This window comes from Aulonocara stuartgranti, assembly GCF_965226115.1.
Source record: "Aulonocara stuartgranti genome assembly, chromosome: 10".
Taxonomy (NCBI): Eukaryota; Metazoa; Chordata; class Actinopteri; order Cichliformes; family Cichlidae; genus Aulonocara; species Aulonocara stuartgranti.
Genome location: NC_138946.1, coordinates 26,484,071 through 26,511,219, shown reverse-complemented (window position 1 = coordinate 26,511,219; position 27,149 = coordinate 26,484,071). Strand labels below are relative to the sequence as shown.

General features: G+C 38.8%; 1 protein-coding gene across 2 annotated transcripts; it reads left to right on the top strand.

Annotated features, from left to right (window-relative positions):
• The first annotated feature begins 128 nt into the window (after nt 1-128).
• ophn1 (oligophrenin 1) lies at nt 129-27,149 on the top strand. 2 transcript variants are annotated; one of them, XM_082548575.1, is made up of 24 exons: nt 129-893; nt 2,050-2,145; nt 2,550-2,611; nt 3,268-3,339; nt 5,449-5,550; nt 5,652-5,762; nt 5,883-5,987; nt 6,078-6,204; nt 6,301-6,401; nt 6,512-6,603; nt 8,905-8,983; nt 12,283-12,316; nt 12,497-12,559; nt 13,140-13,214; nt 16,211-16,295; nt 16,708-16,766; nt 17,389-17,494; nt 17,602-17,761; nt 18,459-18,606; nt 19,381-19,608; nt 20,521-20,668; nt 21,433-21,483; nt 24,364-24,412; nt 26,138-27,149. In XM_082548575.1, the coding sequence occupies exons 1-24, from the start codon at nt 740-742 to the stop codon at nt 26,147-26,149; spliced, it is 2,319 nt and encodes a 772-aa protein (XP_082404701.1). In that variant the 5' UTR covers nt 129-739; the 3' UTR covers nt 26,150-27,149. The 2 variants fall into 2 exon arrangements, with proteins under 2 accessions (XP_082404701.1, XP_082404702.1); XM_082548576.1 differs by having other exon boundaries at nt 780-893; nt 2,555-2,611.

Genomic DNA, 27,149 nt, shown 5'->3' with positions numbered 1-27,149 from the left:
ACTTAACCCTGACTGCAGGAGCACACCCTATCCGCCTGTCTGGAAGTGTAATTGTGTTTTCCGACTGCACCTAAACGCAGCATCCATGGCAAACAAATTACTCAAAGTGTCCGGCGAGCCCTTTAAGAACCTTCTGGGTGTGGAAAAGGGGAGTTTTTTGTGTTTCTGTTGCCAGCTGGGTACGCTCCATTGCGCTTTGTCATTGACTTTTACTAAGGATATTGGACTCGGATATGTTTATAATATCGCTTGAAGTAGAAAATATACTCACTAAGAACATATACTCACTACATTGAGGGGTTGGTAAGAGCGGGTTTTAATTTTAGCGATGGAAAGCTTATTTAAGAAAGAACAGTGAGGCGTCATTTAAGTGTGGATTTTGGAATGGGACGCGGTCAGAGGGATCGTAGCTGCTCTTTTAATTACGACACGGTAAGGAGCAAAAAAGTGGTCAGGGCACCAGGATACAATTAAACCGAAGCATTAGCAGCGCGGACGAATAAAAGAGGGAAGTGAGCCTAGGCTGCGGGAATTCACTGTTTCGATCAGTTTATTTGTAACCATCCGTTGCCGCAGGCTCCCACGGACACGATGGTTTCCGAACCTCGGAGCGGAATGTGTGGAGTAGCCTCAAGTGAACAGAAATGAGCGGTGCGTGCCACGGACGAGCGTAGGCAGCGCCTCTGTGGAAAGCGGACTCAGTGTTTCTATTGTGTTATAAAGTCGAGCGGTGCACAAGATGGTTCATCCTCCGCTGGAGTTCAGCGACTGCTATCTGGACAGTCCGGATTTCAGAGAGACTCTCAAGTGCTACGAGCTGGAGCTGGAGAGGACAAACAAATTCCTTAAAGAAGTGATCAAAGACGGGAATAGTGTGATCACTGCAATCAAGGGTGAGCATGCTTAGTTAGATTGCTCTTTTTTGCGATTTGCATGTAGATTTAGGGCTCTGATGCCAATGGATCAGCATCCCCTCCGTTATTTTACGTAGGCCTGCAGGATAAAGTGTGTATTTATGTGGGAGAGGAGTATTCAGGGAGTTGTTATTGCTCTCCAGGGAAAAGCCATAAAAAAGGAGAAAGAGCTTTGAACTGAGAGGCCACAGAGCTGCAGGATGACCAGCACTATTGTTCCCGAACAGCTGTCTCCTTTTTGGAGGGCTTGCATCAGTCCGTGCATCGCCTCTCCACTTCTCTGTGCGCTCATGTTTAGGTGGGACCATTCCCACTGATAGAATAGGTCAGAGCCAGGGACGCCACGCAGACGCAGAACTGTACATGCGTATATTTGGGTCAGCGTGGCACCCACTGGGGGTGATATTGTTTGTTTTGTTTGACTCACCAAGATACTGCTGTGGAAATCCTGAATGGCAAAGCTGTTCACCTCGAAAACAGAAACTGTCATTGTAGGTACTGTAGTGGTGTTGGGGGGCGGTGAGGGTCCAATAGTAAATCCAGATAATAGTCAGAGGTCACGAGTTGCTGGGACAAAGTCCATGGAAAGCAACACCCCCCCCCCCCCCCCCCCAAACATTTTTCAATGTTCATGTCATCCTGCTCATCAGAATGCTCATGTCCTTTAATGCTTTTTCAGCCTCAGCACTGATTGTCATCAAATATGATTTCTTTAGAGCTAAAACACAAGAAGAAAGGGGGTTGGGTGCACAATTGGCTGATGGAAAGAACATTAAACGATTGTTCCACTGAAAAAAGTATGAGGCTAGATACAACTAGCCAAGTTCTCTGGACTAAATAGTCTACAGCAGTGATGTGAAGGGCTCTGTTTTGTTTTGATAGTAAAAGCCAGGCATGACGGGGATAATGTATTGCATTATCAACCACATACTGGCTGCTACACCGCTGCTGAATCCTGCCAAGGATGTCTTTCATACTTTCCGGTTTCCTATCAGGGGAAACATGAAACACCAACTTCTATTAATCTTGGCCTGTTCTTAGATTCATGAGAACTGGACTGAATTTAAAAGCAGTGTATGTAACTTGTCATTAATTACAGATCACGCTTCGTGTTTTTATTTTCTCTCTTTTTCAGGATACTCTTTGGCAGTGCAGAAGTTTTCCCAGACTCTCAGTGTGTTCCAGTTCGACTTCATCGGCGACTCACTGACGGATGACGAGATTAACATTGGTAAGAGTGATAAAGGCGCACTGCCTTGGATTGTGCTTGAGTTTTTAAGCAGTCAGAGTAAATACGTGGCCAGAAATATTCCAATTTATTGTAGTTTTTCTACATTTGTGTTTCCCCGCTTGAACGCGGTGGAAAGCACAGCACTTTTGGCTGTCGGCTGATAATGCCTCAGAATTTAGATAAGAGGAAACATAAGGCTTTGTGTGCTCCACTATAACCTGCCTCGGAGCTCGATGGAAAACGTGCATAAAGATAGGTGGAAATTCTATGAGCATAAATCATAAAGTGAGTTTTGTAAAGTTCTGAGCAAGTGTTATCTGCTGCTTTCCTAATATGTCCTCTGACTCAGCCAGTTTCGATAACACCATGCAAAAGTTATCCTCTTTTGGTGCTTTCCTCCCCAGCGCAGTCGTTCCAGGAGTTTGCTGGACTTCTGCAGGAAGTGGAGCACGACAGGATGATGCTGGTGGGTTATCAACTTCCTCCATGCTGACTGTGCATGCTGCTTGAAGTCTTGCTGGATATCGGACACCGCATTAATTTATCCTGCGCAAAAAGTGATACTGCTTTAAAGGAAACCACTAATGCATTCTGTTTCTTTTTTTTTGCTGTGATGCCATCTTTAATGTGTTCATTTTGTCACACAAGACATGTCAGTTGTGTAAAGGTGTGGCTGCATGCAAGCACTGTGAAGTGTAATGCTGGTAATCATTTTGGTATCACTTCCCCTCTTGGGTTTCTTCTTCTATTTTTGTTTATGGTTACATATTGGCCTGCTGTTGGTAGAAATTTTGATGCAAGTTTTGTCACCTCAGTTTTTGCTGATTCACACACTTTATTATTCTCCGAGTAATTAAGGCAGGCAGGTTATTATAATGGGAGAAGCAGTTCCTGTTTGACTGGATTCTCCAGATAGAGATGTAAATCTAAAACCGGAGGTCATCTTGCTAATTGAACTTGCAGCAGGTGCTCAGAACTGTGATGTTTGTTGTTTTGTTTTGTTTTGAAAAGTGTATAGATTTTTAAAAAAATTCAAAACTCTTTACATTATCTTGGAAAGTGAATCTACAAACACAGTATGTTTAGGAGCCGTCAGTAACGGTTTGTTTTTTTCCTGTCCAGGTTCAGAATGCATCAGATCTACTCATCAAGCCCTTGGAGAAGTTCAGAAAGGAGCAAATAGGAGTAACAAAAGTAAGTTCTTTGTTTACCCTGCCTTGTAAGTGACATCACGGCTCATTCCTGTAAATGGCACTGGAAGCACTCGATCTACTTCAGTAGCTTCAAAATGTGCTTCTCTGCATGGACAGTCAGGTCATTAAAGTATATATAACCCCCCTCTCCTTGCCACAAAGACCAGACAGGATGTCATAAGGTACTTCCCCGTATTTGTGTATAAACTATTTTTGAAGCACAATAACCTGTCTCCTTTGTTAAAAACAGGATATTGCAGGTGTTTTTAGTGCGTGCACTCTGTAGTTGAGAGCAGCTCAACAAATTTCTTTATTTCGTTCTAAGGTGATATCATTAAAGTTAGGATTTTATATTGTGATTATTCAAAATGACGTTTGAAAGTCTCATATTTAAAATATTCTCATCAAGCATCTGTTGATTCTGATTATTAAATGTAGCAAAGCCCTGCCCTAATAGATGTACCGCTTAATAAAATCAGGGTACATATTCTTAAGGTATACAAACAGACAAAACGGTCAAAAATTATATTAATTTATCTACAGTCAGTACTGAGAAAAACTAAGCCCACCTTTACAGTTTCCATAAGAATTATGAATGAGTAACATCCAGGTGCTGCTAATCAAACTGAGCATCGGTTTGGCACTTTGCTGCTCTACAGAAAACATGGAAAAACTAAAAAAATAAATAAATTAGGAACTACATGTTAGTCTCTACATGTCTCAGTTAGCATGTTAAATGTTAAAGTTCTTGGCAGCACAATTGCAAAAATACTGAATAAATATTTCTTGTTTGGAAGGCTTGTCAGGAGAAAGTCTCTTCTTTCTAAAAAGAACATGGTAGCACAGCGTAGGTTTGCAAAGTTGCATCTGGAGAAACCAAAAGACTTCCATAGCAATGTCCTTTGGACAGACAAGACCAAAGGGGTGTATCTTCACTTTGTAAGAGTGGAGATTTGAGCTTGTTGTGTAGCCACTGGACCTGGGAACTTTTCACTTATTGACTCAACTATGAACTTCTCTATATATCAAAGTATTCTAGAGTCAAATTGTCAGCCGTCAATCCAGTAGCTAAAACTTAGGCCAAATTGTAACATACAACAAGAGAAAGGGCTAGAGCACAGCAGCAAATCCACAAAGAAAAGAATCGAGGTGTAGCAGCGGCTGAGAGCTGTACGTAAATAAATGCCTACATGCCTCAGTGAACCGAAGCAATGTTGTAAAAAAGGGTGGGCCAAAATTCCTCCACTATGACATGAGAGACTGATAAAGCAATACAGGGAACAATTAGTTATAGCTATTAATGTTAAAGCGACTCTATCACAGGGTATGTCATACAAATTTGCATCTACTAACGTTACAATATAGCTATTGAATCTGGTCTTTGATATTTTACAGGGTTTACATTTTCAAGTTTTCACGTTTCTGTCTGTATTTGTACTCATTGTACTTTTTTATTGTCTAGTCATTTATCATTTAGTGAGCACTTACAAGAAAGCTGTAAGCTTTACCATTTTTGATTACTTTTAGCTCGCTACTTTAGCAAATGTTGGTTAAGTTATATTTTTTGAGCTTCATGAACTTGAACTTTTAAGGATTTATTCCTACTACTGTACCAAAACCGTTGCATAATGTTTATTTTATCATTTGTATATTATCAGTTTAGCTAGTGTTTTTTTGTATTTTGCTACTTTTAGCTATCTTTTTAATATTCTCAGCTCGCTTGCTAACTTTTCATGTAAATACAGTGAAAACACATTTATTTTTAGATGTTACAGCTGACAGTTGACACGTACTGGCATTTTAATATTGAGATATAATCTATAGGTTTTAGCATTAGCCTGAGCCTGACTGATAGCAGATGGCTATTAGCAGCAGATTCAAGATGGTGTGTTATCAGCTATATGTATTTTCAAATTTATAAGCCACAATTCTACAACAAAAAGAAAGAAACATGCAAACAGGTGATTTGTAAAAGTTCTCTGTTACATAATTTGACTTGCAGAGGTGACTTTGGAACTGTGAATGCAATGCAAAAGGCAGTACTGAACTGCACACTGGAGTTTGGTGGTCTCTAATAATAAATAATCTTTTTCTACAATCTGTTTTGCAGGAAAAGAAAAAGAAGTTTGATAAAGAGAGTGAAAAATATTACTCCCAATTAGACAAACACTTGAATCTCTCTGCCAAGAAGAGAGAGACTCAGCTTCAAGAGGTTAGTTGAAGTACAACAAATACTTTGCATCACTTGGGTAGGGAAATATATAGGTGAGAACCATTTTAAAAAAGATGATATTTTTGTTGAATTTTCAATAGGCTGATGAACTCCTAGATAAAGAGCGTGCAAACTTCTATGAATCTTCAGTCGAGTACGTATACCAGATACACCAGGTTCAGGACAGGAAGAAGTTTGACGTGGTGGAGCCGGTGAGTGCGGTTTTTGTGCTTCCACGCACATAACAAAACATTGAGGAAATATTCCTGGTGTCATTCATGCATTGTTTGCTTTGACTCTTGTTGTATGTAATGCACACACTCGTTGGACAGGTGCTGGCGTTTCTTCACAGCATTTTAACACTTAACAACCTGACAGTGGAGATGACTCAGGACTTCATGCCTTACAAGCAGGAACTGCAGCTAAGCTTGCAGAACGTAAGCACTGTTACCGACAATGCCATCAGCAAAATTCACTTTCCTTAAATCATATACATTGTTTTAAGTACTTTCCGGTTTTGCCTGCAGACAAGAAACAACTATGAAAGCACTTGTGAGGAGTTGGAGGAGCTAATGAAAAGGATGAAACGGCCTTCCCAGATCTATAAAATGCACAATTTTCCAATGAGGGGTTATTTGTATTGTCAGGAGAAGCGTAAGTGGGTTGCTATATGTTTATGTGGAATCTAGTTGTTTCTGTAGGCTCTTTTTAAAAAACAAAAACAAAAAAAACTGCTTTGTATTCCTCCAGGGGCTCTGGGTATGACATGGGTCAAATATTATTGTAAGTATCAGAAAGAGGGGAGAGTGCTAGTCATGGTACCTTGTGAACAGAAGACTACAACTAAACAGGTGCTGACCCACCTTCAGTAAACACCAAATTTCCTCAGAAGACTTTCTCTTATATTGTTGTCTCCATTATGTTTACTGATTACTTTCCAACTCTCTGTCCTCACCTGAAGGGCCCCATACAGCTCACACTGAAATCCTGCATCCGCCGGAAGACAGAATCCATAGATAAGCGCTTTTGCTTTGACGTGGAAACCATCGAGAGGTTAGTGCAAACAAGCTGAGAAACTGTGAGACAAAAGCCTTATGGGATAAACAGATTCAGGCAGCGAGGTGAACAGGTGGTTTACAAGGACATGGTGTGAAGGCTTAATGGAGTGTAGCCCAAACAATCCCTAAGCAAAGAGCTGGAAACAGATGGCAAACTTTCCGAGGACAGAACACAACAGGCTCATATTTATATAAGCAGGCCAGTCAGGACAACATGCATTTTAATAGCCTCATAAGCCACAGGGATTTCTGTCACACAACAGGTTTGTGTCGTGAAATCGGTAAAAATATTTAGGTTTTCTTTTTTAAAAAAAAAGGTTTAAAAGCAGCTTGAATTATACATCGCTCTGAATCCTGATTGTTAACTGAATATAACTGTTGGCTGTTGGCTGTTTGAGCAACTCAAGGTGGCAGTGCTGTCTAATGTAGGAGCTAATGCTGTGAGTTCAGGCAAAGAAAAGCCTGCACAAATGGGCCTGAAAGGCAACTGGCTCTAACCTTTGACCTTAGTGGAAGTGAATTAAAAGTCAAGATTGTTACAGGTCTCTCATATCCTTTGACAATTTAGTACCTGCTTGTTTATTTGTTAAAATTACAAATTGCCGTTTGATTAGCTGGTCTGGATTTAGGGACGGCTCTGTTTCAGGTATTAGAGGTTATCCACAAGATTCCTGGTTTGATGCCGGTCCTATGAGGTGCATTACAAAGTATACATGGGCAAGATGCTGAATCCGAAATAGACCCTGATGCACAAACTGTGTGTGTGTGTGAGAGAAAATTTTATGCGTAGACTAAACTAGTTCTCTGCAGCCTTATTTAAATCATAGCATTTTGTTAACATTCTGGATTCACTGTAAAGTAAAACCACGATACCAAGGCAATAAATCATCTCCCCTTACGCACTGGTGAGAAAAATTCAAATATTTGGCACAACCGTGTGCCTGTTATGCTTTTGGTTTCACGCACTTCTGATTTCTGTTACATTTGTTTGTTTGTTTTAGAAAAGTCAGCATTTGGCTCACTCGTGTTGATGTTTCTACGGAAGAGCAGAGCTTTGATCTCAGTTTAGACGTATTCTTCCAAACTTTCTAACACAAATTATTCTGTCATCGGGAAAACACCTGCAAGCCTCATCTAACGCCTCACCTTTGGCTCAATTGGTTCCTGTCAGAGGAGCCGCCAGAGCCCCCCACCTGCACTCAAAAGTCCAGCACAAGAGCAAAATATTGTGTGCCGTGATGTTTAACCTACTCAGGAGAGTTGGTTGTAGGTTATTAATTGCTGTCTTATATTAATCTTTGCATCATATAATTAGACCCACGAGTAACTCTCCACAGTGCTCCTAGCCTCAAGTAATAGCACTCAGTAACAGAGTGAGTGTGCTGCCTGTGCACCCGGGTTAGCACTGTTTAAAAATTCACATTTTGCATGAAATTATGGTCCATTATAAATTCCAGCAGTGGAATAAACTGCAGTGTCAATGGGTGAATGTGGCTTGTAGTTTAAAAGTGCTTTGAGTGGTCAATAAGACTAAAAAGTACCTTATTAATGCTAACCTGAATACAGATTACTGACCTACGAGAAAAAATCGGAAAACTGGTCAAAATCAACAATGAGTCTTTGCTTCTAAAAGTTAAATTTCCTTTTTATCCACTCAGCTGTGAAAATATATAAGAAGTTATACTGTCATGTTTACATGCTAATGATTATTATTATTATTATTATTATTATTATTATTATTATTATTATTATTATTGTTGTTACTGTATTGATGCATTAATTTTCAATTTTCAATTCTAAGTAGTAGGTAATAAAGGGATTGTTTCAAAACTGCCTTGCACAGCCTCGTGTTGAATAATGATAATTAAAATGGATTTTGAATTTTGGAAGAGTTTTTTGGGTTTGCTTGATTAGCATAATTGGCAGAACAAGCTTTTAAACTCATTGCACAGTTGTTTTGGTTAACAATTGATTCAGTAGCCTACAAGCTGTAAATTCTGGCACTGGATTTTGTTACTTCTGCAGAGGACAGATTGCAGCAGTGGGTTTTCATAATTTCTTTATGCTTGTCTTATTTATCTCAATTTGTTCCCATCGCTGCCACATGCGATTTAATCAGCTACTTTAAAGACACTTTGTCTCTCCTCAATTGCTAAGAGAATGTGTATGATGTGTACGAGTGTTTCAACCCCCCCCCCCCAAACAAGAGCTGGATATTGAAACAGTACACCCTTTTAACTGAAGGATTAAATTGCAACCTTTGCCTTTTTAATGTCATTTGTTTCTGTTTCCATAGAAACACGCCAGTCACTTTCCAAGCTCTTTCGGAGGGAGACAGGAAGTTGTGGATGGAGGCCATGGATGGAAAAGAGCCTGTGAGTTTGTTTCTCATTTCATTTAGGATTATTCTGTGAAAACAGCTTAACGGCCAAAAAGATTAGCAGAGCAATTTTGTCCCTTCAGCGAGGCTACTGCGCTGGAGCCGTTTCCCTCCATGTGCAGTCTAACACGGGGCTTGTTTTTTATTTTTTGTGTTAAATTAATCCTCTTGGATGGTTGCTAAACACACATTGCCTGATGTTAACTGCATGTTTGGATTTGGATTGCACGGAAAACAAAAAAAAAGTTTTATCTTTGCATCATCAAACAGAGAAAACAATCTGGAACTGTGTGTTATTTTAAATGCTTTATGTAAAAAAAAAAAAAAAAAAAAGCTGCCCTTTCATAATTGTTGTTTTTTGTGGGTTTTTTTTTTTTTTTTTTTTCCCTTTTTTCCAATTTAACTTGCATGGCTGCTCAAATTTGACATTTGTTAAGCAGCGCAGGAAAAAAGGCAGCGGGTAGCTCATTATAATTTTTCTATTACATATGTGAGAGCTATGGTGTGAAGCTTGACTTTCACATGAACACACACACCTACGTACAGCTAAATGATGGCACCTGGTTAGTTAAGAGCCTTTTGCTGAATTTGTGCTGAATTGTTTTTCTTGCTTTCTGATTCTTGAAATCACATTTGGGTGTTAATGAAGCCCCGCCTCTAAAACAAAACAAACAAACAACCCCCCCCCCCCCCCCCAACAAAAAAAAAAAAAGCTGCCGACTTGTTACTCCACCATCTCTCTTCACTCTCTTGTTCAAAGTAACAAAAGTGCCTTTACTAGCAAAATTCCAGTGTTAATTCCTCTTTATGTTTGTAGATGTTATAATTTTTTGCTTTCAGTATTGCCCGCTCTCTGCAGTTCTCACATCACATCTCTTGCCCGCATGTTTTAATGCATTGGTGTTGTGTGAGACACAATGCAACAGTCATTGCCAGGGGATATGAAAATAACAGAACATGCTTTTTAGTACCCTTTTTTTTCTGCAGAGTTCCCCCTTTTCTTCTTTATATATTATGAAAGTTGCACAAGAGCTTTTCTGCCCAAAATAAGCTGGAACTGTGAATTTCCAGTGGACTGCAGACTATCTGGCCTTTAGACTTCTGAATACATGAAATTGTCTGAGTTGTAGCACTGCTTTTTTCCATTATTTTTTTCGTTCACTTTATGCAATCCACACAGTGCGGAATGCATTTGCTTTGTTTTCACATGTGCACTCACTGGTCACTTTTTGGGTACGCCTGTTCAACTCCTTACTATTGAAAATATCTCTTTAGGACTGTGAAGACATAGTCAATCTGCTAATGTTCAAACGTAACATCAGAATGAGGAAGAATCAGTGATTTGAGTGACTAAATATTGCTGATTGTTGGTGCCATAGAAGGCCAAAAGCAACTAAGAGAACCAATCATTATGTCAAGCTACACAGAAGAACATCTCTGAAGGCAAAACAAATCAAACTTTGAAGCATCTGGGGTACAGCAGCTGAAGACCACACCAGGTGTGACCTCTGTCAGCTAAGAACAGGATACTGAGGCTACAATACAAATGGACAGTATAAGTCTTTAGTGTAAATGACATGTAAGCATGTATCTGTCCTTCCTTGTATCAACAGTTTAGGCTGCTGGTGGTGTAATGATACGGAGGATATCTTCTTGGCATACTTTGAGCCCTGTTTTACCAGCTGAGCATTGCTTATCATGTCCATTCATCTTTGACCACATTGTACCCATCTTCTGATTACTGCTTCCAGCAGGATAAAAATCCATGTGACACAGCTCAGATTATCTCGCACTGGTTTCTTCACCGCGACAGTGAGTTCCCTGTCCTCCCCAGTCACCAGATCTCAATCCAATAGAGGAGTTGGGGTGGAGTTTTCCATCATGGATGTGACTGCTACCATGCAATCTTCCTTTTTCAGCTGCTCCCTTTAGGGGTTGGATCATCTGCATCCAAGATTTTATGCCGAATGCCCTCACTGACACCAACCTCCCCACCTGACTGGGCTTGGGACAGGCACTGTCATGGTGTGTCGTGGTTGGGTTGATGCTGTAATGGTAATATGGACCAAAACTTCTTAGGAAGCATTCCAGCTTCCAGCATTGTGTTGAATCTTTGCTATGAAGAATTAAGGCAGCTCTGATGGCAAAAACCGGTTTATCCTGGTACTAGCAATATGTACCTAATAAAGTGGCCAGTGAGTGTGGATCTTTCTGTACTTCCTCTACTCTTCTTAGTGCACTTCTTTACTTTGATTAACTTCCACGGGTGGAAGTTGGAGTTGCAGAAGTTGACACGATTGAGCCCATATATCACAATATAATATGACACTTAGATCCCTTGAAGCCCTTGTTTTGTTTGATTTCCATGAAATCAAACAAAAGAGCTCTAAGATGCCATCATTCATGAGGCGTCCAATTTTTAAAGAAAGCAATAGAGTTTTGTTGTTTTGGGGTTTTTTGTCCACACCATCTGTCCACTAAGATTCCTGAAATTTGGCTTGGTAGCTTTTGCCATCTTTCTGACAGTTAGACAAACAGCACTGCAAACCTACCTCTGACCCAGCTTTCACTTTGGCAGAGGAATAAGAGAAAAATGTCTGCATGCACTTCTCCAAAGTTTCCTAAGCAACTAGAAATGTTGGCAAGTTTCATGCTAGCCACTGAAATTAAAGTAAGCATCTAAACGTTGTAGGAAAAAGTCCATTTTAATTGTTGGCTAATGTTCTTCTCTAGCATTAGGTTTTCTATCACATCTAGAATTTGTAAGTAATGAACAAAAAAAAAAGCCTTGCATAAACTTGTATGGATAAACAGTCATAGATGAACTCTAGGTGTGACTGTTATATTTTACACTTCAGCTGTCTGTGGCTACAAATGCTCGCCCTGCATAAGTGTCTCTGAACAAAGCTGTACCATGTCTCTGCTGGTTTGGAGCTGGCCAGGACCTCTGACTTTCATTAAAGGGGAGGGCAGTGAGCTATTTCACGGCGAGGATCACACACAAAAAAAGTGCTCAAAGTAGAAGTGCGTCCTTTTTCTTTTTTTGTCATTACTGTAGTTATCATGCACTTTCAATCTGCTCATGAGGTAAACTCAAACCAGAACTCAAAAATCATGCTAATATTCTTGTCAACTCCTCTGAAATCCTTCACTGTGCCTTTCAAGTGTTTGTTTCCTCTCATTTTTAAGGATTTATTTTTCATTAGTTCCACTGTGTGTTTGATTTTTTTTTTTTCCTGCACAATCCTCACTTTTTTTTTTTTTTTTTTACTGCATCTTTTTTTTTTATTTCAGATTTATCATTCACCAATTCACAAGCAAGCTGAAAGTAAGTCACTCATCAGTTTCTTCAATGTCTAAAGCTGTAATATTATTTTATGTGGACAGATGCTATACTGTCCTACTTTCCATCTCATGCCATTGAATGCATCCATTTAGCAGTGACAAGTATGTGCTTGATAATCGTGGCTTTTTCGTAAATGTAAATTGTTATTTTTTGTTTCCACAGTGGAACTGAATGAAACTGGATTCAAGTTTGTGCGAAAGTGCATCAATTACATTGAAACAAAAGGTAAACGCTTCTGTTAAAGGATCGTTCTTGCTTTTTTTGCCTTTTTAATTTTTCTTCTTTCCCTTAAGGGGGCGTAGTTGAGTCACGTGTGACACATTGACACTACTCCGCTGGCTACTCTCTGTGAGACATGCCCTTCTTTATAATAAGAGTATTCTGAAATGTAGTATTTTTCACATTATAAAGGATTTTAATCATCACGTTGCTCTCTCTCTCTTGCTTGTTATGTGAGGGTCTATTAAATTCAGAGGTTTTTACCTTTTCTTCACATCTTCCCTTCATGCTCATTGTTGCTAAAACTCACACCCTAATGATTAAAACCTACAGTCACAGTATTTTTCTCCAGTGTCATGATTCATCTTACTGGAATGAAGCTAAGCTCTAAAAACATTAACACGTCTATGTTTTAAACCGAATACACTAGTGAAAGAAAGTGTTTTTGTTTTTTTGTATCTGTAATCAAAATCAGGGAACATCAGGAACATTCAAGGGAATCATGTGGGCATTTCCACAGCTCTCTATTTGTCCACGCACTTTTTTTTTTCTTTTGTTTTTAACCTTCCCCATGTCTTCTTCCTAGGAGCCACACAGGAAGGAGTGTACAGGACGGTTGGCAGCAACATCCAAGTGCAGAAGCTTTTAAACGCCTTCTTCGGTAAGCTTGTGAAAATTTGCTACATCTGTCCTTTTACAATGTTTCACTCTGTTAGACTTATTAACACGGCACAACAGGTTCTGCAAGTTTCAATCGGGCATGACAGGGAAACATCTGCTGACTCACTGTCTTGCTTCTGGAAGGCTCAACCTTAAAATTGCTTTAAGCTATATCCATGGTAGCCAGTAGCTGATCATTTTAGCCATGTTAGTTTTATTTAAAACAGATCAATTCAATTCAATTTTATTTATATAGCGCCAAATCACAACAAAAGTCGCCTCAAGGCGCTTCATAGATACAGAGAAAAACCCAACAATCATATGACCCCCTATGAGCAAGCACTTTGGCGACAGTGGGAAGGAAAAACTCCCTTTTAACAGGAAGAAACCTCCGGCAGAACCAGGCTCAGGGAGGGGCGGCCATCTGCTGCGACCGGTTGGGGTGAGAGAAGGAAGACAGGATAAAGACATGCTGTGGAAGAGAGACAGAGGTTAATAACAGATATGATTCAATGCAGAGAGGTCTATTAATACATAGTGAGTGAGAAAGGTGACTGGAAAGGAAAAACTCAATGCATCATGGGAATCCCCCGGCAGCCTACATCTATTGCAGCATAACAAAGGGAGGATTCAGGGTCACCTGGTCCAGCCCTAACTATATGCTTTAGAAAAAAGGAAAGTTTTAAGCCTAATCTTAAAAGTAGAGATAGTGTCTGTCTCCCGAATCCAAACTGGAAGCTGGTTCCACAGAAGAGGGGCCTGAAAACTGAAGGCTCTCCCTCCCATTCTACTTTTAAATACTCTAGGAACAACAAGTAGGCCTGCAGAGCGAGAGCGGAGCGCTCTAATAGGGTCATATGGTACTACAAGGTCATTAAATCCATTCCATATTTGTAATGCTGACAGTTAGCATCACTTAATTCTGTAAATTATGGTCCATTTAACTTCAAACTAGCCACTGAAGCCATAAACTCAGTGTTTTGAAGTGAGAGAGCAAGGGATCTTAAGGGGTCATTTACTAGTATGTCTGCCACTGGGATATGTTTTTGCAGCCACAGGCTGTACATAAAAGATGGATTTGTTTCCTTTTTTTAAAATGTCCAGCAGGGGGCGACCAATGTGGTTGCCAAAGTGCTTGCGGTTCTGCAATAGACCATATCTATTGGTCTAGGCCAGGGGTGCCCAATCCCGGTCCTCGAGAGCTACTATCCTGCAGCTTTTAGATGCATCCCTACTCCAACACAGCTGAATCAAATGGTTTGATCTCTTCAGCATGCCATCATGTTTGGCAAAGGCCTGATAACAAGCCATTCATTTGATTCAGGTGTGTGGGAACAAGGATGCATCTAAAAGCTGCAGGACGGTAGCTCTCGAGGACCGGGATTGGGCACCCCTGGTCTAGGCCATATCCTCCTGGCAACTGAGGAAAAAAAGAATCTTTAAATGTAACTTTTTTGTGATTTCCTGCCCCAAAAAACACATGAGATATCAATGGAAAGCCAAGGATGTCCTCTGTTTAGTACACCGGCACTTGGTAAGGTAGCTCAAATAAGTAAAAAACAAAAAAAGAAATGGCTATTATAGAGGACATAAAGAATAAGCTGGTTCTCAGAAGATTTCAGATAGAACGTAAAGTTAATTTTGTAAATTATGATGCCTTTTAGAGTCAGACATAAAGATAAAACAGGATGTGCTCAATGACTTGTCAATCACAAGTCGCGGGCTGTCTCTCTTTCAGCAAGATGGTGACAATGAAAACGGTCAGCTCCAGGCTTCACTACAGGATGCCACAAACCAGTTGGTGAAATCACAGTGGCTACATCCATCAGTTATGACACTTCAAGCTGGGGGCAACCACGTTAGTTTAAGGCACCTTGGCCAGGGCTTTCTTTTCAGACTCAGAAACTATGCCTTCATTAGGGTAGAACATTTCAGGTTCAATACCTGAAATAATAATGTGTTTCATAGTAGTGGTGTGAACTTTCTCTGTTTACTCTAGGCTTTCTGCTCCATTTTCCTGTGTGTGCTCAAACAGAAAATAGATCAAACCAGACTTCATTTAAACATCAGTGCATTCAGATCTGATGGATCCCCGCAGCCACATGACAGAGATGTGGAAATTACTTTCGATTTTTTGGTCAGATTAAAATGAAATTAACTTTAGGGATTTAATATTCTTGGTGATAAACAACCTACAAATAATTCAAATAAAAAAAATTGAATTGAATTATTATAAATACAGGTGCTTTATATTTTAAGGTTAAAAACCCTACAAGACTCCAGCATTGTGACAATCCCCTGCAAGCAAGTGCTTGGCAACGGTGGGAAGAAGGAAGAACTCCCTTTTTAACAGGAAGAAACTGCCGACAGAACCGAGCTCAGGGAGGGGTGGCCATCTGCTGCCACTGAATAATTTTCAAATCTCTGTTCTTTTAGTTGCAATCGAGCAGTGCAGAATAGACTTGGCAGCAGGTTAGGATCACGCATGAAAACATTTATATATTTTCTGCATTAGTAGCTGAATGCTAAACGAAGTCGGCACATTTTGCACTGCTGCAACTGTAGTTGACAATTTGGTGAAAAAAAAAAAAAAGAAAGCATCTTTTCCAGCCAATTTGAAACCATAACCTGCCCTGGATCAGGTCAGGACAAGTTGCTATAGTAACTGACCAGGTAAAGCGAGAGCCACCTTCGTGATACTTAAAACTCTGACTTTGAGCTCACCAGACCTCACTAACACATTAATGTTGCTTGTAGTAAACCCCTCTGTTCCTGATGACAGTGGGTCCTTTGAGGTTGCTGTAGAGCTGGCGTTCTCCCCCAGCTGTGTGGGGAGATGTGTGTAAACATAACTGTGAAGGAATGCTGCTGTTGCTCTTTTTTGTCAGATGTCCTCAAGATGCTTATCTGTTATACAATGTGGTCCACACATGTCACATCTAGTTAATGTCTTTGAGTAATTAAGGTAGCATGAGCCTTTTTCCTGCTCTTTCATAGACTCTGCAAACCCAGGAGATGTGGATCTCCACAGCAGCGACTGGGATGTTAAAACAGTCACAAGTGCTTTGAAGTTTTATCTCAGGTATGTGTGTGTGTTTACATATGACATTATATTATATTATTTCATTATTATTATTATTATTATTATTATTATTATTATTATTAAATGCCTTTTAATTGGTCCAGGGTCAGATTTGTTTATATTCTTACATGCACTTTTGCAAAATATATAATCACAGGGTTGTAAAATCCCCAAAGTATTTTTCCAGCATTGATTGTATAATATTTACAGATGTGGATCTGCACATCTGAAACACATTTTTATTACCACATTAACAAATGTGGGCTTGACAGAAGATGCACTCGCTTTCTCTCGCTCTCTGTCTCATTACTTTCTAGTGTAACTCTATACTGAGGGAATGCTGCTTTTTGGCTTTGTCGTGTTTTTAATGTGGTGAGTTATATTGCACTTGTGTGTTCTTATTTATTTGCAGGAGTTTGTCTGAACCTCTAACGACCTACAGTCTGCACAGAGACCTCATGTGTGCTGCAAGTAAGACGTGTTTTGGAAGTGATCCATTGCTAAGACCGGGGAGGTTATGTTCTAATGTGTGCCTCCTCTCTAAAATCTTTCCTTGAATCTAGACTTACCAAAGGCTTGTGTTATGTATATTAACATGGTCCAATCCAGTTGGTTTTCTGTTTAACTATGCCAGGGAAATGGAAAGTTAAAGAGTGAAATGTGCTTTTTGCACTTGTACTTCTTTAAGTACAAGTGCAACACTATACAACTCTGGACACTAAAGGAAATCTGAGACTCCTATTTGTTTTTATCTGTCACACAGCAATACTGTAAAAACCAAGAAGACGATGACTTTAATAGCATCAGCCTCATTCTGTCAGGATGTTGCATTAAGGCAGCTGGTGGCCTCAGGTTCCTGGAAATGCCATTCATTATAGGAAATGGGGGGCTTCTCGTTATATGGCCTGACATTCTGGAGACACTCTTTTATTAGTTTCACGACGGTGCAGAAAGGCTGTTGCCCAGTCCATGCTCTCTCAGAAAGTGATGCTGTTTTTGGTTGTGATTAACACAGAACGATTGATTTTATTGAGATGACATAAAAGGAAAATGAAATGATCATGATTTCTATAACTTCTTGTCTGTGTGACAGAGTCAGATAATCTGGACATTCGACTGAGTGAAATCCATTCACTTACCTACAAGCTGCCAGAGAAGAATCGGGAAATGCTGGAGATGCTTATAAAGCACTTGGTGAAGTAAGTGCGAGCTTACTCGAATGCGACTTGCACTGCAGCTCTTCCTGTCGTTCTAGAAGGAGCAGCTCTGTTCGTTTTACTCAACCCAGCCTTCCATTTGTTGACAGCGTGTGCAGCCACAGCGACGAAAACTTGATGACTTCTTCAAATATGGCGGTTATCTTTGGGCCTACGCTAATGAGAGCAAAGGAGGAAACTGTGGCGGCCATGTTGGATATCAAGTTCCAAAATATCGTGGTTGAGATTCTGATAGAGCACTGCAAAAAGGTACGGCTGAAGTGATGTCGTTCACCCAGAGAGTTGTGAGACCATTAAAATTCATAGGTATATTAAGCTATTACTGTTGGTGCTTTGCTTAACGTAAAGTAAGAAAAAGGGGGAAAATTGAAAACGTGGCTCAGTCCAAAGGTAATAAAATCTACCTACCAGCACTTTTAAAGCCAACTAATCAACATGTTGCCTCCTTTGTTTTGGAGTGTAAAACACAGCTGAGGATTTCTTTTCAAGCTCTTCTTTTTTTTTGTCTTGGCAAGGCTGCTGAAGGCTTTGGAGTTTCCTGTACATAACTGCCAGTAAAACAGCAAATTGCTGTTTTTATGGTTTGGGTTTTATATGAGTTGACTAAAAAAGTCCTCAGGACTGAGCCAGGCTATCTGACTGTCCTGCTGGTTGCTCTACATCTATGCTTTTAAAGCGACTTTGCGTAGAACAAGCAGCTTTGTGTTTGTCACCGCTCTAGTCATTAAGTTACTACTTTGGTATTTGTGCTTTTTTTTTCTCTCTTTGTTGTTCTATGTTAATGTCATTCGTAAGAAAAAAAATACTTTTCTAGTTTATTTTTTTCTTTTTCATGTAAAGACTTTTTACTTCTTTCAGCTGAGACTCTGTGGAGCTGAAAAAGTAGCCAGTGAACTAAAGTGTTACTGTGACTTTTTTTCTTTTTCTTTTTTCAATATGGTTGCAGATCTTCAGTCATATGCCAGAGGACAGCACTGCCCCACCTGTCCCTCCCCCGCGGATCAACCCGAGAAAACGGCAACCCATCACAATCTCCAAGCGACCGGCTCGTGTTTATCAAGCTCTTAGTCACGAGCTTTACCAGCACACTGAGAGTAATTATCAGCCTCTCTTGGCCTGATTGTCACCATCATCCTCATCATTATCCCATGCTGTCTTTGCTGAGCATACAGTAGATTTTTTTAAAAATGTTGTTTTAAAATATATTAATTAATTCATTTTATTCTTTAAAAAGACTCGTACCACAGCGTACCTGCAGGGTCATTTCTTGACATTTTCGAAATAGGATTTATTGGTGTGTGTGTGCGTGTGTGTGTGTGTGTGTGTGTGTGGCAAAGCAGTTATTACATACTTCAAAACTTGGAATTTGTTTGTTAAATTAAATTCTATTCTGTTTCTCTTCTATTATGATTCTCTATCTGTATCATCTTCAAATGTTGTTAGAAAATAATTTGGTGCTTCCTTTTTTAAAAAATAATTAATTTTGAGCACAAATAAATGTATCTACAATTTGATCTCACGTTAATCTTTTTTTTTTTTTGTCAATTACTCAGGCTAAATCATTCAATTTACTGCTTTATTGAATCTGTTGCTAAGTGAAGTGGCTGTAACTCTTGTCTTTTCATAGACAGTGCGAGAGAAAGTTTGGGTGCATGCAGCTTGCTATGTTTGCATTGTGTGCGTTATGTGGCCAAATAACACGGTTATATGGTTAATTCAGAGCTCGAATGATCAGTTTCTGTGCATTGTAATTATTCTAATAATAGTACAAGTTTACCAGATTAACGTCACAGAGTAAAATATTTCCATATAACTTCATGCTTTTAATTTACAGCAACCAAACTGTTAATGTTGCTTCTTTGTAACAGATGGTCAGAGTGACAATTCCAACGTGGATGATGAAAACCCAGTGAGCCCCACTCCCATACAGCGTCAAAGGAGACAAGTATTAGTACCCAGAGCAGCTATCCGTCAAGACAGGCAACCAGAATCTGATGCTTCTTCAGCAGGGAATGGGGAGCCTGGGATCTACGTGAGCAGGGTGCCATCCTTTCAGGGCAAAAAAACACCTGCAAAAGGAGCAACCACCAAAGAAGGTGATTTAATGGAAAATTCCCTATCTCATACATGCTCGTCAGCAATGAAAAAAGGCCTCTTAGAGGACAGAGGGATACACAGAGTATGAAAAGCAAAGTGGTAGTTTATTATGGCCAAGATCTGGGTAGTCGAGTCTGGAAGAAAATGTTCAACATTCTCAGGCAATGCATGTGGCTACATGTAGCATTTAAAAATCATTAATCTTTCCCATTGACTTGCTCTTTTATCATTAACATGTTTCTTTTACTTTTATACTAATAGTAACAATCATGCCTATTGTGTTGGTTTACGACTTTGTGTGTTTCAGCTTGTACAACGGCTGTAACTTTGATGCCGCTGTGTCTGTCAATTTATTATTTAATTATACACTGCTATAACCTTGGGAAGTAAACAAGTTTAAACTGAGCTTTTTATTTGTTTAAAAATAACTCTATGGCAAGAAGCAATCATAGTAGAAGATCTCCAGAGTTAATTTATGAAGCAGAGTGTTATGCAAGCATTTAGAGTGAATGAAGCAATGAAGCATGGCAGTCGCTTGGTTGCAGATTTTAAGCTTTTTCTCATTTGTTAACTGTCCATCATATGAATTGAAGAAGTATTGATTTTAGTTACCAGTGGCCTAAGATGGCCCATTTATAGTATTTATGCACTCATAAAAGCCTTATTTGATGAAAAAAAAAAATCTATTTAAGCAAATGTTGATTACACTATTTTTCTATAGCCTGTGGTGTTTAAAATATCAGTATTACATGACATCATTTCATGCTTTCACTTGTAATCTCAAGTGTATTGTCTTTACTGAATATATCAGGAGTTTATCTCAGATAAATAACTGCACAAATGCACTTTATGTGAACTAGTCCAACCCACAATCTCCTGAAATCTCCTGAAAAAAGGGTTATTTTTTTCAGGAGATTCTGATGGTCTGACCAGAACAAGGTCCACGGAGAAACAGCAGATTTGTAGACCCCCAGTTAGGCCTCCTGAGCCACCGTCCAGGTTCCCCGCTCCACAAAAGCTTCCAACTGCAGCCAGCAGTGAGGGCACAACCACATCCTAGTAAGTACTCTTCATACATGCAAAAGTCTTACAACACATGCTTATATATTTAACTGCAGTGTGTGCAAAATTATTGAGCTTAAATTGTGGTTGACATGAAAATTCCAGTAACTCAGCAGTGCACAATGCCACGTTAATTAAACCACAAAATAATAGTTATTATGACACTAATGCTGAGAGACAGGCCACAAGTTGGAATAAAAACAATGAAACCACAAATCTGTTCTGTCATCGCTGCAGACTACTGATAGTGATGTCATCATGATGTCTCTTTAAGATACCTTGCACAGCACATAAGTCTTCAGTTAATGCCATAGAGCTATACAGCTGATTGAATTAACTTTAGGAACTGTAATGAAGCGTATTGTGATTTTTTTTTTTTTTTTTTTTTTTTTTTTTTCTCTCCACCTCTGGAGGTGGAAAGAGAACAAAGACAGAAATAAAAGGATAGTTATGAACTAGGCTCCATTCATCAGGTGAAAGGAACATGACTGCAGCTCAGCAATGTTTCTAAATAAGCAACTGTTTGCTTCAAAAAAATTGCCACATTACTAAATAAAGATAGTATCTGTTGCTGCCTCCAAAATAAGATTTGTCAGATTTAAGTTGTTTTTCTTGTTAGAGTATAATAATACAGAGCATGTTGGCTCTGCTTAAAATAAATGACCACAGCTGCAACAGCAATGACTGATGGCAGTTTTAAATCTTAAATGCATCATATTGTCTGTGTACATTGTCAACATCTCTACTATTTTTTTCCCCAGCGTTGCATCTAAAACAAAGTTTTTTGAAAACGCCTCCAGGCAAGTCGGCAGGTATGTAAATGCTTTCTTATCAGGTATGCATGCATGTATATATTTTTACATGACAGCTGATGTTCATTTAAAAAAGCTTAGCAGAAGGTGAGACTGATTTAACAAATTCATGTGTACAACTCATTGTCTGTAAAGCTGTGTACATGTTGTTTTTTCCCTGTAAAATTAAAGACAGTCAGTCAGATCATAAATAGCAATCTTACTCCTAAGACAATGCCATGATTTTCTGAACTACTGTTGGACAGCTGGACACAGACAGCTTGCAGCTAAATACAATCAATGCTCTAGAAGGCTCTCAAAAACCCACTCAGCATTGCAAAATCTTAATTACATTTTTGAATAAATACTAAATATGATTTCCTAAACTCTGAAATGAGATTAAATTTTGTACTGCAAGCTGTAGAAGAATAGTACCCTGTATTGTTAAATGTGACACATTTAAGCAATGTTAATTAAAATGGATTGCCCTTTATTAAAAATAAATTATGTGCTTTTAGGTGTTGTTTGCAAATGCAGAAGAAGAGCTAGGGTTTAAAAATATGAATAGCTTGCATATAGTAAAACCTTGATTTGACAGTTACAAAACCATGATATAGATATTGGTAAGTTTTGAGTTGGAAAGGTTTGGACACAGTTATTTTGAGGGCTGATCTAAGTAATTGCATACGTCTCTGTAATGGTTTCCCTATTAATATACAAAATAAACACAACATGATTTACTATTGTTTGCAATAGGCAAGGTAACACGTGAAAAGCAGCCGAAGGTTCAAAGTTTTAATTTTTTACATTAATGTGCAAAAAAACAGTTTCATTATTCTTTTTTTTCTATGAATCCTTAACTTGAAGATCTTTTGTTTTGATACAAACAGATATGTTGGTAGCGTAGTGGTTAACACGTTGGCTTAGTAAGCGAAAGGTCACTGGCTTCAATTTCAGCTGGAAACACAAATCAGGAAGGGCATCCAGCATCTATTCTGTGTCCTTGCTCTCATCTCTTTACCCTGACCCACACACAATGGCTGCCACTCCCTGAGCCTGGTTCTCCTAGAGGTTCCTTCCTGTTAAAAGGGAGTTTTTCATTCCTGCTGTCACCAAGGGCTTGCTTTATAGTGCTGATTGTTGGGGCTTTCTCTCTACTATTGTAGGGTCTTTACCTTACAGTATAAAGTACCTTGAGGCGACAGTTGTTGTACCTCGGTGTTATATAAATAAAATGTAATTAATTAATACATTAAAATGTTGACATTGAAAATGTGCTAGAATAGTGTTCCTCCTATTCAGGTGTCACTGAATGTAATTTGGGATTACTGTTGCCCAAAGCTGGCTCTGTGTGAGAGTCTTTTCTTTGACTTTTATAAGCATCATGCAACATACAGAAGTAATTTGGTGAAGCATTACTATGTGGATCAGTTGGGATCTGATGCTTGGCTATGTTTTGTGTACTTGTAAACAACCGCAACATTTAATAAAGGACACTTTGAATATGTCAAATTTATGCATGTGTGTTCGTAAGTGTCTGCATTGTTAGTCGGATAAACTTTCCACTCCTACTTTTTTTTTCCCCGGTTGCGATATCACTCTGATTTTTCCAACTTGGTAAATCTGTCACTTTGTGTGTCAGGTGTTCTACTTTTTGGATAATTATTTATAAATTCAAGTTTACTTGGTTTGCTCTCATTTGGAGCTTGCAGACTGTGTGTTACGAGTGTGTGAGAGAGAGTGTGTGAGAAATAAAACAGCCTCACACACACTCGTGGAGAGATGGAAAACCTGTTCCTATGGGCTCTCTTAGGCTGCCCCCTTTCACAGTCCCTTTTGTGAGGTGGAAAAAGACACACATGTTCTTTGATTTGCAAGTTAAGGTCCTTGCCGTTCACCCTGTAGCTGCTATAAATAAACAGTGTCCAAATGGGAGGAACTAGTGGGAGTGTTATCAAAGAAAGATTATATCCTTATTGTTCTTTAGAGCGTTCCCTTTGAAATTGATGTTCAGTTTATATAAACACGACAAAAAGGGAGGCTAAGCAGCTCGTAAACATTCAGTTTTTGAAGATGATGTCTTGGCTTTGTCAGGACATCTTTTGGGGTGTTCCAGCTATGCAGTGGCTAGTACCCAGTTGGTGCTGGCTGTTTGATCCCACAGAAAGTACTGGAGCATAAACATAGCGTTTCCTGTATATGTGGCTGTGTAGAGTAGTTAGAGCAATTTTGAAATAATGAAAGGACCTAATTAACTGAGCTAGACTGTGGTGCAACCTAGGATAAGGTGGATAATGGAGGAGGTGGATAATGTTTACCATATGACATGGATGAATGTTCCCGGTCATTTACCCGATTAGCAGGTGTCAGTGGGAGGCAGTATAGGAAGAATTCAAACCAGAGGAGAAACTGTTTTTTTCTCATGCCAGGAAGCCTTGGATCCTGACATGTATGCTGAAGTTAAATTTAACACTTCACTTTTTCACACCTTCCTAAAATTGTTGGGGACAGCAGACACCCGTTCATGGCAGAGGTATGCCCTGATTGCAGACATCTCTATGAGCATGATGAAGCGGGACTGGTTTGAAAAACATATCAAGAGCTCAAATTGTTATTTGGCTTCTGAACTGCCCAGATTTCAGTCAGATCTAATATCTGTGGAATGTGCTGGGGAAAGAAAACAGCACACAACTTGCAGAACATGGATATGTGCTACTAATGTCTTAGCACCTAGTGTAAGAAATGTTTTGTAAAAACAGTAAACATTCTGTTACAGATTATTGTTTAATAGAATTACATTCACAACAAGTTGTGAAAAGCTGGTGAAATAGTGTTTTAAACCATCTATGTGTTTGTAATGTTTTTGTTTTTGGTGTTTTGTTTTTTTCTCTTCTATCTTAGTCCAGCGGGTTCACCATCAACATCGGCAGTAACGACGGTAAAAAAAGAGGTAACATTAAATAGATGTATTCAGTATTTGTAATGCTCTTCAGTCTTTCTCAAAGTAGTAAACTGACATACTGATGCTTGTGGGGGATTCACCTGCCTTCACATTGTAACACACTGGGTACCACTTTAATGCTATGTTAACATTTTAAGTTTCTATGTAGTAAGGTGTAGTCTGTCAGCTCCGGAGAAGAAGAGAAGCTTTCATATTGAATACGTTTTAATGTGTGTTCAGTGTCATTTAATGTACATTTAAATGCGAAATATTATTACTTTTTTCCCGCTTTTTCCCCAGTTTCTTCAACTCCTTGTGTTAAAATATAATTAGAAACAGTTCCTGACCAGGCGTTAGTATGTTAAAGCTAAGTGTATTATAATGTGTATTTTGAATTTATAGTGTGTTAGTTGTGATTGTCCACATGCTCACTTACACTCTCACCCATTACAGATTGGCAGCAAATCACGATGCTCTCAGTTGATGGATGTACAGTGCTGTGAAAAAGTATTTCCATCTTAAGTCTCCCAATACAAGCACATAACCTTAGCTACGGAGGCTGCTGTAGGACAAACACCTTTATCAGAATTTAAGACTGTACTCTGTAACTGCTCCAGACCACCAACATGTTTCTACTACTATTTCTGTATAAAAAAAACTTTTTTGCACACACTCAATTTGAACATATTTGAATAATATGAAGTATAATATGAAATATTTAAATAATATCAACACTTTATGTACTTCAGAGTTTTAATTTTTACCCTGGATCAAATATAAAAACTGGCCACCGTTCATCTTCGGTGAGTGCAGGTTGTCAGCCTACTGTTTATCTCAGATGTCAACATGTGTCCATTTCTGTTTATTTTGGAGGAGAAAATTCCTAAAGTATGAGTTGATGAGTGAAAACTGTCCACTGACAGTTGTTGCTAAGGATATCATGAACTTTTCTCTCAGTAAGCATTGCTGTTTTTTGCCACTGTTAGCCAGCGTTTGAAGTATATCTAACACGTGTTTTTTTTTTTTTTTTTTTTTTGGTTTTTTTTTTTAAAAACCACTTTAGCCTAACATTAGCTGGCATAACCAGCTGTTGTTGTTTAGCCGGCTCAGCTGTCTGGAGATGGGACGGTTGCATGTCTAATCTGCTGACAATTTCAGGAATGAATAAATATATTTATGCACTGTTTTTGTACGTTAGAGCCCTGACTGCAGTTCAGAGGCTTGAGGTGAGGAGCAAGAGCAGTGGTGTTTGAGGAGAAGGAAATGATTATAAAATGATGATGAAAATATATCCCCATTACACAAACATATACATTATACATGACCGTATGATCATTTAGCATATGTACAAATGTTAACATTATAGCTTGAGCTAGTTATGATCTATCCTATGGTCTGTCCCAGCCCTACACTGTATATTTTTAATGGATTCATTCACTGTTTATGAGGACACATTCCCTCAATAAATGCAATAATAATATTAAAATTTAGTTGACGATCTGAAACGTGTAACTGTGGCAAATATGCAAAAAAAAGTACATACAGCTTCTGTACATCACTTCCTGGTGTAGTATGACGTTTGTGTAGTATGCTGTGCAGTGGATGAAGTTTACATTTAAGATTTCAAACAGCAACACCAAACGACTGGTGTACTGCATCAGGTACATCAGGTGACTAAAATGTTCTTACATTCTTTCCATATTTGAAAGAGGCTGTCTGTGTTCCTTTTTCTAGGAATTTAAGTGAGGAAGATGTGGCTGACATCATGTGACCTTTGGGAGCACATCGAGCTGGAGGGAGTCACCACTAATGAACTTAAATCAATCAAGTTTGTGTAAAAATAGACTGAGGAAATAGCTCTTAATTGAATTACTTGGTGTAAGGATCTTGTTGTGAAGCGAAGCCGTAGCAGACTGACTTTTTAAGGAGTTCGCAAAGTTACTTGTTCTGTGTTCAGTTAGCATTCCAAAGTTAGGCTGGAGTAAAAATAATTTACCTTTGTTTATTTTGTTAAATAAAATCTCTCTTGTCCTTTTACAGTGTTTAATAGTTTGATTTGGTCATGACACCAACTGTGTTTGTCGGGGTAAACTGCAGTGCTGGTTATAACTTGTTGCTAACACAAATCTCCCAAAGAAAACTAATTCATTTAAAACTGCCTAAATTAGTTTAATCATTGTACATTAGTAAATGTGAATTTTTACTCTCGCTAGATTTTGAATAGGATTATGAAGTGGCCCGCGTATTATACTTGCAACAAGAAAAACTACAGTGTGTCGTGTAAGTTCTTTTGCTGATGAGCCAGCTAAAACATTGACACTGATCAGAAAAATACTATTTTTTTTTTATTTATTTATTTTTTTTGTCAATCTGGACAAAGGGTAAGCAAACACTTTGGTTAACCTATTCAAAGTCACTTTTATGAGGCATTACAGAGAAGTACTTATGCCGTCACCTCCGATCTTGTCAGTGTAGTTTGAATTCACACTGAATGTAGTGGTAGCGTTAACGCAGCTCAAACATAAAACAAACTTGACTTTTAGAGTATGTGAAAATAACACTCCAGTGTTTTTGCTTCCATTTCTGTGTTCTTAAAATTGTTATGTAAATTTTACACTTGTGTGTTATGTGTTTGTTGATATCGTTGTTTTAATTTTACATTTTTTTTTAATCCAGCTTTTAAAATTCAGGTTGATTTCTGGTTTAAAAAAAAAGGAAAAATAAACTGAAGGACTTCTAAACCAGA